The 11,484-nt window shown below is 37.3% G+C and overlaps 3 protein-coding genes across 5 annotated transcripts in view; 2 read left to right on the top strand and 1 right to left on the bottom strand.

Annotated features, from left to right (window-relative positions):
- Nucleotides 1–11,484, top strand: part of SNF4Agamma (SNF4/AMP-activated protein kinase gamma subunit) — a 71,909-nt gene that overhangs the window by 15,465 nt on the left and 44,960 nt on the right. The window lies entirely within an intron of this gene.
- Nucleotides 1,163–2,677, top strand: LOC108008008 (chondroadherin). The gene has a single exon (XM_017071791.4). It carries the CDS (start codon nucleotides 1,255–1,257, stop codon nucleotides 2,539–2,541), a length of 1,287 nt encoding a protein of 428 aa, XP_016927280.4. The 5' UTR covers nucleotides 1,163–1,254; the 3' UTR covers nucleotides 2,542–2,677.
- Snmp1 (Sensory neuron membrane protein 1) lies at nucleotides 2,813–5,942 on the bottom strand. Its single transcript, XM_036816741.3, has 7 exons — nucleotides 5,709–5,942; nucleotides 5,495–5,652; nucleotides 5,275–5,422; nucleotides 4,474–4,728; nucleotides 3,911–4,417; nucleotides 3,668–3,846; nucleotides 2,813–3,575 (listed from the first exon to the last, which is right to left on the bottom strand). The coding sequence occupies exons 1-7, from the start codon at nucleotides 5,817–5,819 to the stop codon at nucleotides 3,284–3,286; spliced, it is 1,650 nt and encodes a 549-aa protein (XP_036672636.3). The 5' UTR covers nucleotides 5,820–5,942; the 3' UTR covers nucleotides 2,813–3,283.

The raw sequence follows: 11,484 nt of genomic DNA, 5'->3' as shown, positions 1-11,484 counted from the left end.
AATTACCAGCGTTTTTGCTGTGCCTCCAGCAGACTTTGTCCCCGCCGTCTGTACTTTATTCAAATCAAATTTCCCCCAATAGTTTAGCAGGGTAAACAAATACGATACGCGACCATATAAATGAACATATAGCGGCCAATCGGTCACGCCGCATATACACGTAGAAATGTGGGGGATTTTATATGGCGCCTTCGGTTTATGGCACTTGATTTGTTTCATTAGGTTTATTGGTCACTCGAGCGCTAAATGTTTAAGATATTCAAAGGTTGTTTTACCTATTTGACTGTACTGATGACGAAATCGGTAATGACATAACCGGCGGAAAATGAGCTAATTGTCATTAAAAGCCAAGTGCTTTTGAAAATTTTTTCAAGGCGGAAACGCTTTTAGAAGGTATAGAATAATATTTTAATATTCACAAGCAAGAAAACAAACATTCAGGCAAAAAAACAAGTTTGCAATCGCTGACAGATGATACGTAATCTGATTTTATGATCTAATTTATAACTTAATTGTATAACAAATGCGGGCTAATATAATACATTATACGATTTCATGATAAGAAAACTAATTAAACAAAATATAGATTGCAACTTAAGATAGTTGAAGATGACACATACAATGTTTGTTTGTTTAATTTTGTAAATGTTTTTATAACTTCTGATGTTCTGAGAACAAATTAGTTAGTGTAGTTAGTATAGTTAACACCATTTGGGGTCTAGACCATTGCCCATAAAAAAAGATGACAATCAAAACCGACTACTTGTAGGCACTTCCCAAGTTTATCAGATACCGGCCAGACCCAACGTAGCCCAAGTTGGCATACTTTTGGAATGGAAGTACAATATCATATCAGCTGACACAACTGGTGCTATAAACCATATAGCTATATGACATGGTGATCCGCTTAGAGAGTCGTTCCGAAGTGGAGAATCGAGAGAACGTGCTTATCGGCCGGGTATTATGCCAAATGTCTGAAATTATTTCACAACAGAGCGTAGAAACAAAAACAAATTAAAACCCCATTGCTAATATTCATTGAGAGGAACAATAAAATTTTATTAGCCCAAAATCGAACCGGGTTGTGGAGCGTTTCGGAAAAAAAATAATAAATTAATGCATACAAAACAAACAAGCGCCCAAAGACCTGTTCCACTCGTGTAGGGTTGTTTTTGAAGGCTGTGTTCTGGTTTCGTATTAAAATGCCCCTCCAAGCCAGTTATTGGCTCAGTCAGTCGGTCTTCTTCTGCCAAGATGCTGATGCTAAACTATCTGAACTATATTTTGATCGTATTCATCGGTCTTGCGATTTGTGTTTCAACAAAACCCGAGGAAGTTGCAGTTGATTATTTGGATTGCCGGGAAAATACCTGTACGAAATTGGATTATCCTCTTCCCTCAGAGGTTGCCATCTTTACAGAAAAGGTGACCAAAGACTTAAGGGACTACGAATCTCTCATTCTTCACAGTTCGAACTTGGCCAACCTGCCCAGAAAAATCTTTCTAAATCTTCCTCAACTTGTGGAACTAGATGTATTGGAGTGTGATCTTCAGCGAATTGAAAGAGAGTGCTTTAAGGGTTCCAAAAACTTGAAAAGACTAAATTTGGGAGGAAATAGCCTCAGAGTTTTGGATAGTAACACCTTCGAACTAGTCACACAATTGGAGGAGCTCAACTTGTCAGACAATCAACTGGAGGATCTTGCCAGTACAATATTCCTGCCCCTCAAGAAACTTCAGAAGATCAACTTATCCAACAATCAGATAAAGGCCATTTCTCCGTACACCTTCTCACAATTGGGATCTCTAAAATCCATAAATCTGGATAGCAATCAACTGAGAGAACTGCCTGTAGAGCTTTTCAGAGATCAGCAGAAACATTTGACACAATTCTCAGCCAGAAGTAATCAACTAGAGCGGATTCCTTCGAACATATTTTCAGAAGTAGAACTTCTCATACTATCGTTTAATCCTGAACTCAAAAGGCTCCATCTAACAGCCAATATTGATGAGCTGCAGGCCACCAATTGTGGTCTCGAATCGGTCAAGTTGGATGGTCGAGTGATAGGCGTCCAACTGGAGGATAACCTGAAACTGAAAGAGTTGAAAATAGCCCACCCCGAGGATCTGGAACAACTCTATGTGGCCAATACCAACCTCACCAGACTTGACTTTCTGTCCAAGGCCAGCAAATTAGTTGACCTGGATCTGACGGGCATTGAAAATCTATCAGATTTACCTAAAATCTCGTCAGCCAGGGGATTGGAACGATTGAGTTTCACTTACGACAACATGACCGCGGATCACATGGACATGTTGCCTCAACTGAAGGATCTTAACTACTTGGAGATAACCCACGACAAAGTTAGGGAGATCTATATAAAAGATTTGGATGAAGATTTCTTTGTCGAAGAAGCAGAACTTAATTGTGGGCAGTTGGCGGATCTGTTGGAGTTCGTCGAACTGCCCAAGGATACAACTATATTGGAGGATCGATTAGTTGGAGATCCTCGAGGGCCATTGAGATGTGGAACCGCTTAGAATTTAGTCTCTTGAATGGAACTTAGATTTAAGAAGTAAAATAATTTGTATATAGCAATCAATTCAATAGGTTTTAAAATATTATCAAATTGTTGGACCCTGCTTTACTAATTTCGTACGTCGATAGATAAAATAGAAGAGTAAAGATAAATATAATGTTTGTTCTATTCTATTGGTTTAAGCCCTACCGTACCTACCAAAACATTCCACTCCATTTTGAACTGAAAGTAGGCGTCAAGAAATAAAGAAAACTTTCCTTAGAGAGTGTTCGTCCCATCTGGTAACGAAACGTGTACTTACAATATATTTTTGTTAATAATCTTGAAGTGAGAAAATATTTCTGTATGTTTACAAATCATTTATCAACGTTTTACAATACGAAACGCTGTCTCTGCAATTGTTTTCGGTTTGCAAACATTGCAGGCATTGTTAAAAAACAATTTGTCAATTCACAGACCCATGCGATCGCTGATCTCGAACTTCGATTGCTGGTCTTGCGTTTTTCGCTGCGGACTCGAAAGATTTCCCCCATCTCCACTGATGCTGATTGGTGTCAGTAGAGCGCACGGATCTTGTCATCTGCGATCAGCGAACATCGATTAGCGATCACTCGATTGGCCACCGACCAGTTTCCCACACGAATGTGCTTATATCTGTCTGAATTTATTAGCTCATGTTGGACTACACAGGTGCATTAGACTACGGCTATGGTGAAGAGATCGCTGGGATCGCCATCCATGGGTTAGTAGCGATCCCGATGCTCCCGGTGCTCCATTTTAAGATTGGTGGGATTTGTGCCCGGAATCAGCGTATTGCCCCCTTGAGCAGGTTGCAAAGTGGTGAGATTTTTTGGATTAGCTGGTGGCAGGGGTTCCTTGGTATTGTTCACAGCTTCCACCTTATTATTCTCTTTCATTATGTTGGTTATGTCAATACTATCAGATTTTTGGTAGAAAAGGTATGCAGAAAACATCAGGCCGACCACGGAGAAGGTTATCAAGGACCAACGCAGAACAGAGTTGATTTTTAGACCCCTGAAAATATTAATGGAAATTAAAGAGGTTCCTAGTCTTGTATTAAATTGGAATTTTTGGTACACTGTTGGTGTGGCGGCATTTATACTCACAAGAACAGCGTGTACTTGACCAAATTGGAGTAGGTCTTGTTGAGTTGCACACCTTCCTCCACCCAAAACAGGGGCAATATTAGCTTGGGCAGATTCTTCATAGGCTCAATGCCCTCCACTGGTTCCATGTCCAAATTAAACTGAAGCCGCTTGGCAGCCTGAAAGGGTGTTCCAGACATCTGAAAATAAAGCAAATTAGAAATGCTAGATATATATTATCAAAATGTAAAGTTAATGCCTTACAAGTTCAAAGTCTATGTAGACCGCATGATCCTTCTCATTCGGGTTGAGGCCACTTACATCGGCTAATAGCTTTGGATCGGCTAGATAAAAATGCGGCATTGAGGCTATTAAAGGACCGCCCACACATGCCGCCAAATTCATGGTTCCCTTGGGTGGACAAGTGTCCAGATCCTCGGGATCTTCACAGAAACAGTGAAGACTTTCATCAGCACGTATATCCCCCAAGTCCAGGGTATATCTCATCGAGGGCATTCCATGGTACGACGACTTGTGCTGGTAATAAGCTCCCAGGGATCTACACAAGTCCGGGGTGAAGGCCCACAGGCCATCCTCCTTTTTCATACCAGGTGCAAAAACTGTAGAGTCAGTGCCCACAAAGGTGTTACACTCGCCATCCGGCCAAATAGATTGCTCGGGTTCGTCGTCGAATTTCACCACTTTTCCCAGCTTCTTGTTATTTTTGACCCCACGACATACTGTAAATCGTCCAGCATCCGAGTGATTGGCCTATAATTTAGGGATATTTTATATATATTTTATAATAACTAGTAGTAAGAACTCACCTGACCCATAAAGGAAAATAGAAAATGAGTTTGGTTCACTTGCTTGGCCTGCTTAACTTCTCCCGTATAAAAAACTGTGCAAAGAGCCTTGGCCGCAAATTCCTCTGAAGAGCAGTCCACATTGATGCCCCGGAAAAACACATCCATAAACTTGGCCTTTATAAAGGCTTTGGCATCCGGAAACACTATGCCTAATCCCTTGGAAACCAGCTCCATCATGGCAGCCTTTTCCCTTTGAACCGAGATTCCACCAGGCTGAAAAATAAGTAGGGAAAAATAATTATCGCCCCCAATAAATCTTAAAATAATTGCAGTTTTAGTTTGAGAAACACAAAAGACGCTTTTCCCCCTTCAAACAATCTATTTTTCACTTTTAATGGGTTAATTTTGTGGCTGCTATTTTGGGCTGGGAATGTGATTTGCATAATTCACATAGGCAACAATGGGCCACGTGGTCATTAGCTGGCGCCTTAAATGCAATTCCAGATAGCTCTGACCATGCGCTGACAGAATCTGTAATGTTGTGCTATAAAATTTATGATGTGGCTTTGAATCTTGAACTTACAAAAAATACATTGAAAAATACCAGCACATTAAAAAAAAATTATTTTTGTGTAAAAGTTATAATAATAAAAACTATAAGTTAAAAAAGGTTCATTGTTTTAAAGAAATATGTGAAAACTTTTCAAAAAGTTTAAGATTGTAATAAAAACTAAAAAAAACTGCATGTATTTAAACAATAATTAAACATTATTTTATTAAAGCTTCCTAAAAAAATTTCCAAGTATTTTATTTTCTTACTTGCATTATGGGATGTGGAAGAATAATCTCCTCCTCTCCCGTCAACGGAAGAGTTTCCTTTGCGTTAAATATAAAAGTGTTCCGCATGTTAAAGCTGACGGTATCCTCTACAACATCATCCTCCAAATCATACTTGTCCTTCCACTCACTCAAAAAAAGCATTAAAGGAAATAACGATTAATTAAATAGTATAAGTAAAAAACAGACTAGCAAAACCCACTCGAATACATAGGGACCCACTTCCTGTAACCTTGGCTTGGCTCCTTCAGAGACCTCGTCGGGATTGGTAACGTTGAAAACATAGATGTAGAAGTGCAGGGGGAATGGAGTGTTAGACCACAGTTCCCGAACATCCGATCCCGGCTTTAAAGTTACTTGCTATCGGGAGAAAGTCGCCATTATATAGAGCCCAGAGATAACCTCTCGATTCGAACCTTTGATATCATTAACTTGAGAATTTTGGGGAAGATTACCCAGCCATAGATGATGGCAAAGACGAACATGGCTCCCGAGCCCATCATGACCTTAACCCGAGGTACATGCATCTCTGTGTTATATGCAGTTCCGTTTTCTAGAAGATATCCTATCCAATTCAATCCGATTGCCTTCTTCGAGCTGAAGACCTGAGGCTTTCACAGTCGCGACGCAACTGAATAGTCTCGACTTTGGAGTGCGGATTCCCTCCGATTTGGATGGGGGAACGTGCGAATATTATTCGCTCACTCAGGGAGCTTTGCGGTTGGGGAGGCGCGGCAGGCCGTATAGAAAAAACAATCAGATAACACGGCATTACTTATAAAATCAATAATTGCATGTATTTGAGTATTATAAATTGCTTCTACTCCACGCTCTACGCAGATTCGGCCATAGTCGGACACACGAATGCGGTTTAACTGGCTTTTGTTCTGGACCCTGATCGTCACTTGATCATGCAGCTAGCAATCGGACTTAATGGCCCATATAGTCCAAAATGAGAAACCAGTTGAACGATCTTAACGGACTGTTTGGTGCTATAAATGATCCATAAACGATAAAGCGTTTTTCTGTATCAAAATATCTGGCTTAGAATATAAATTCATTATTTTTAAATAATTATACATCTTTTCTTGATTTTTAAGACTTATAAGACTTGTTTTTTTAAGTGTTTGATCTTTTTTGCTAAAAAAAACTTGGCAACCTATTCCTATAATCGTGTCAATGAAGTAAGCTAATTATCAGCAAACATTTTTATTAATATCTCACCCAGATATATATGTTCTTCTATAAATGGTTAACTAAAAAACTTACTCTCACCTACTTATACGTTATGCACTTGGACTTGGAAAACCTATTCCGGTATTTATGTATATGAAATATCTAAATGATTTCTGCGACACCTGGCCTATATTCCATTATTAGCTCTTCAGGCATTTCCTTGGAAATTCCCTTTCTGTAATTGTGGCAATTTTATTGCCAATATCAAGGGGAACCAATGCAAGTGTTGATGGATAATTAGGGGAAGGCTAAACGGATTTCCGAAAGTTAGAAATAAATAGGGGGGAAAAGTTCATTATTGTGGGAAAATATTAAACGATAACAGTCTTTATACTTCCATTTTATTAGCTATTGTAATATTTAGATTTCTGATAGCTAAGAAAAAAAGTTTTATTTTGAATAAACGAGTATTGTATTATAATCTTAATAGCAGTACTTTTATAGAAGTGATCTAATACGCTGAACTAATGTATTTATTTCAGTGTTAATATCCCTAATTTTCATTTCAAGTAGAAAGATCCAGAATCCAGCTAAAGACTTAAATTTTCATACTTCTTCTTACCTATGTACATTATCATGCCAATAGATCTTATCTAGCTTAAACTGGTAGATCAAATCTCTGTGATGAACTAATGTAAGTTGAATGACCATGTTGAAAGATCCTCTTTCATCACTTAAACATTGAAAACTCGAAGAGCATTCTAGGTTAACCAGTGTGTTATCATACAGAAGATTACATTACTCTGTGCTGAACTAATGTATTTATTTAGTTGGAAAATTTAACATTTTAGTACTTACTTCACCCACATTTTTTGAATGTCCATCTCTTCCAACCACTTAAAAATTGAAATTTACATAGTCAATTATCTCAGCCACATTTTCTTGTCATCTTAAAGCGATCTTCAAACAGCCAATAGATAACCCGAGAATCAAGTTAGCTCATTTGTTGAATGACCACCTTCCAACCTCTTAACCATTGAAATTTCCGTACTTACTTCACCGACATAGATCATATCAGGTTAGCTAATTTTGTACCTAGTATTTCAGTTCATTCTATTTTTAATGACAATCTTCCAACCACTTAAACATTGAAATTTCCATAGTTATGCACATCAGTCACATTTTCTTGGCGACGTAAAGCGATCTTTTTACGGAACTTATGTGTAGTAGTAGTTATAAAATCCCCTACATTAATAGTTAATAGTAGTAGTTATAAAATCACCAACATACATTTTTTGGTAACGTAAATCAATCAAATATATCATATCAGGTTAGCTAATTTGTTATTATCGAGTATTTCAGTTCGTTCCATGTTGAATTACCTTCTTCCAACCACTTAAAAATTGATATTTCCATAGTTATGTACTTCAGACAAATTTTCTTCTCTTAACGTAAAGCGATCTTCAACCAGCCAATAGATCACATAAGGTTAGCTAATTTGTTATCAACTAGTATTTAAGTCATTCGTAACATTCGTTTTATGTAAAATGATCTTCTTCCAAGCACTAAAGCCACACGTTCTTGGCAACGTAAAGATGTTTTCAACCAGGCAATAGATCATATCAGGTTATCTCATTTGTTATCAACTTGTAACATTTATATCATGTTGTTTAAGCATCTTCCAACCACTTAAGCATTGAAATTTCCATAGTTATGCACTTTAGCCACATTTTCTTGGCAAACTAAAGCGATCTTCAAGCAGCCAATAGATCATATCTGGTTAGCTCAATTGTTATCATATCATATTGTATGACCATCTTTCAAACACTTAAGGATTGAAATTTCCATAGTTATGTACTTCAGACACATTTTCTTTTCTTAATGTAAAACGATCTTAAACCAGCCAAAAGATCATATCAGGTTAGCTAATTTGTTATCAACTAGTATTTAAGTCATTCGTAACATTCGTTTTATGAAAATTTACCATCTTCCAACCACTTAAGCATTGAAATTTCCATAGTTATGCACTTTAGCCACAGTTTCTCGGCAACGTAAAGCGATCTTCAAGCAGCCAATAGATCATATCAGGTTAGATGCTCTGCCACCTTGACCGGCTCTGCTCCGCCTGGCTACGCCCCTTCAGTCCGCCGTTTGTTGACATAAACAGAAATCGAAACTGAAACCGAGTGCAAAACATAATGAATAACAATGGTAAAAAACAAAAAACACAGCAAACACATGAAGAAACAGCGAAAACAACTTAAACAATGGCAAAACCCAAACACGTGACACTGACGTCGACTCGAGGAACGAGGAACGTACAGAAAGACAGACAGGGCCTCTCCAAAAGTGACACAGAAAAACGAGTCGAGACGAGAGTGGAAATCGCAAATTGAATTGCGCTTGACAACAGCAGCCGATCGGAAAATATCCAGATACCGCCCCGGGTTTCTTCGCTTTTCTGCTGAGCAGATGGAAATTGAAAATGAAATGCCAGCGCAGCCAGCAATTTGATTACACTCGAGCTTGGGGCATTGAGTAACCGGGCTAAAGAGGAAATTCTCAATTTCGATCGCAGCCAATTACTGCTGCACCGAATCGTTTAAAAACGCTTAAATGGGGCTTAGGATTGGAATTCAGTTGGTCGTTGGATTTACTCTTGGGGTTGCAAAATGTCGACGAAGTCTTGTTCGATATGAAAGGTATTTCCCATGAAGAATTTGTATTGTTTTTTGTGGTTGTATAATTTATCATTTCCTAACGATTTTTGATTGATTGTCTAATTTTCCAATACAAATTTGGCTATTTTTTGTATCTTTATGGAACAAAGTTTGCCATATTTTACATTGATAAGACAAATCATAAAGATTTTATTGATACCCAAATTGTTTTGTCTGATTTTGGTTGTTTCTATGTAAATATCAAGCTTGATATTGATTAATAGCTTTATTTTTAGCTGTTACAGATAAAATATGAAGTTCATACCTCTATTTTTATGGCTTAAGCTTTATGAAGTCTCAAAATGCCTAGACAAGCGTATCGTACTTATCTTAATTTTACAATTATAACCTGAAGCAACTCTATTCAGTTTGTCTTTAGTTCTCTATGCAACCTTAAATTGCTTGCTCAGAATACATTGTCATAACTGCTGTCGCTGCTTGATTAATAATGATATTAAATTGTCAAGCGGTATAAAAAATGTAGTTCTCAGGGAAAACTGCCTTAATCGCTGAAAACAACTTTAATGGGTAATAATGAAGAATAATTTGATTATCATAATAATTTGTTCTGACATTTTAAAGAATTGTGGTATTTTGTTTCAAAGTTTTCAAACTTTATAAAGTAGAAAGTTCTCATTTCAAAGTGCCAACTGGAACTTTTAGTCGTGATAATAGAACTCCCACACATGTGGCGAAGAACAACACTTTATAACTCCGCAAATGTTTTGTAATTGGCGGCAAGTTGAAAGTGGAAAAGTTTGCCAATTAGCAGGCAACTGCAAAGTCCCATGATCCTCCGCCTACTCAAAAACCACCAGACATTGCAACGTTAATTTCCTGGCAGAGTTCATTGTTTAGAGTTCGAGTTCCTATCTTCAAAACGAAATGTCTTTAACCTTGTGGGATTCGCTTTCTAAATGCTTAGCCCCCATTTGGTTCTCATTCCTAGCCACCATTGGAATATCAATTATGTGCTGGCTGACAGCGTTTAATGAATCGCTCGAAGTCAATGAAAAGCAAGTGACATTTGCACTATCAGCCATCTGACCGACAAGTGGAGTGAATCATCTATTATGGGATCACGTGAGAGTGTCAACGGATTGATTGCATAAAGCACCTCCAAAGAGCGCAGTGACGATCATTCAATCACTTGTGGAAGTGCCTTGAGCAGCTGGCAATCCTACATCATTTACCAGCAATTACGGCCCACTCATTGTGTGTTATTCTGTTTATATATTCATACATTTGTTTGTGCACCAACCTAATATCAAGCGCCAAAGTCACCAAAGCAAATGCATTAGCATATTTATATATTCGCATTGGTATCGCTTATTTGAGGGATACAATGGTTTGAAAGATATTCCAATGCATGCATGCAAAATAAGAAACAATTCACAGAAAGTGTTTTTTTTAATGGAATATCTTAATGACATAAGCTATTATTAAAAAATGGCAGGAACAGACAAAATATCTCAAAACAAAAATAATATATATTTTATTTTAAAGATAAGAACTCTAAATATCAATGGTCTTAATGCCAACAATGCGCAATATTTCTAAAAGCAAAATGTATCAAAAATGATATTTCATTTCTTAAATGATGTAAACATTTTTAAAAATTAATGTATTCAAAAATTAGGGGACTTTCTGTAACTGAGTGTATTCAGTTTAGGTATAGTTAATAAATAATTCGAGAGAAAACACAGTGGAAAATAAAGGATAGGGATTTATAATATGTATAATGAATATAGAAAATATTCAATAACAGTTTGTAAATTTTTAATTCCACGTCTGATACTTTCCTTGAATTTTCTAGGGTATCAAAGAACTCTTAAAACGACTGTTGTGTATTCAGTTTATTTAATTACACCTCCCATATCCAAAGCAGCTTTGGATAATTTATTGCCGGCTTGTAATCTCTCAACTTGTGTCATTCGCAACTGGGTGACCCCTCCGCAAACTGCACCCAGTAAAGCAGCATTTTTATTTTATTCGCTCGTGCGATATTTCATATGCCTAAATGATACAGAAAATTGTTTGAATGCCAATTTTGCGTGTGTGTGCTGCTTTTAATTATTTTGTCGTCGCTGCTCCGACGTTTCTTTGTTGCTAAAAGTTTGCTTGGGATATTTTTGCGGTTGCCTTTTCACTGCTGCTTTGCGGTTCCTTCAATTAAACAATAATATCGATTACGTGACGAGAGTTCAATGCTTAAATACAATATGCATATGCTTGTTTGAAAACAAAGTGCAAACAATGCGTTAGAAATTATAATGGAAGTGAGAGAAAAATGCGG

Source organism: Drosophila suzukii, chromosome 3, assembly GCF_043229965.1.
Source record: "Drosophila suzukii chromosome 3, CBGP_Dsuzu_IsoJpt1.0, whole genome shotgun sequence".
NCBI lineage: Eukaryota > Metazoa > Arthropoda > Insecta > Diptera > Drosophilidae > Drosophila > Drosophila suzukii.
This window is presented reverse-complemented; position numbering and strand designations above follow the sequence as displayed.

What these genes read in the sequence shown, in the direction of transcription:
- LOC108008008 (XM_017071791.4), top strand. Translation starts at nt 1,255, where the DNA reads ATGCTGATGCTAAACTATCTGAACTATATTTTGATCGTATTCATCGGT.
- Snmp1 (XM_036816741.3), bottom strand. Translation starts at nt 5,819, where the DNA reads ATGCATGTACCTCGGGTTAAGGTCATGATGGGCTCGGGAGCCATGTTC. An exon ending in GTGGGTCCCTATGTATTCGA is followed by an intron (nt 5,423 to 5,494) that starts GTGGGTTTTGCT and finishes GCTTTTTTTGAG; the next exon opens with TGAGTGGAAGGACAAGTATG. An exon ending in TTCCACATCCCATAATGCAA is followed by an intron (nt 4,729 to 5,274) that starts GTAAGAAAATAA and finishes CTTATTTTTCAG; the next exon opens with CCTGGTGGAATCTCGGTTCA.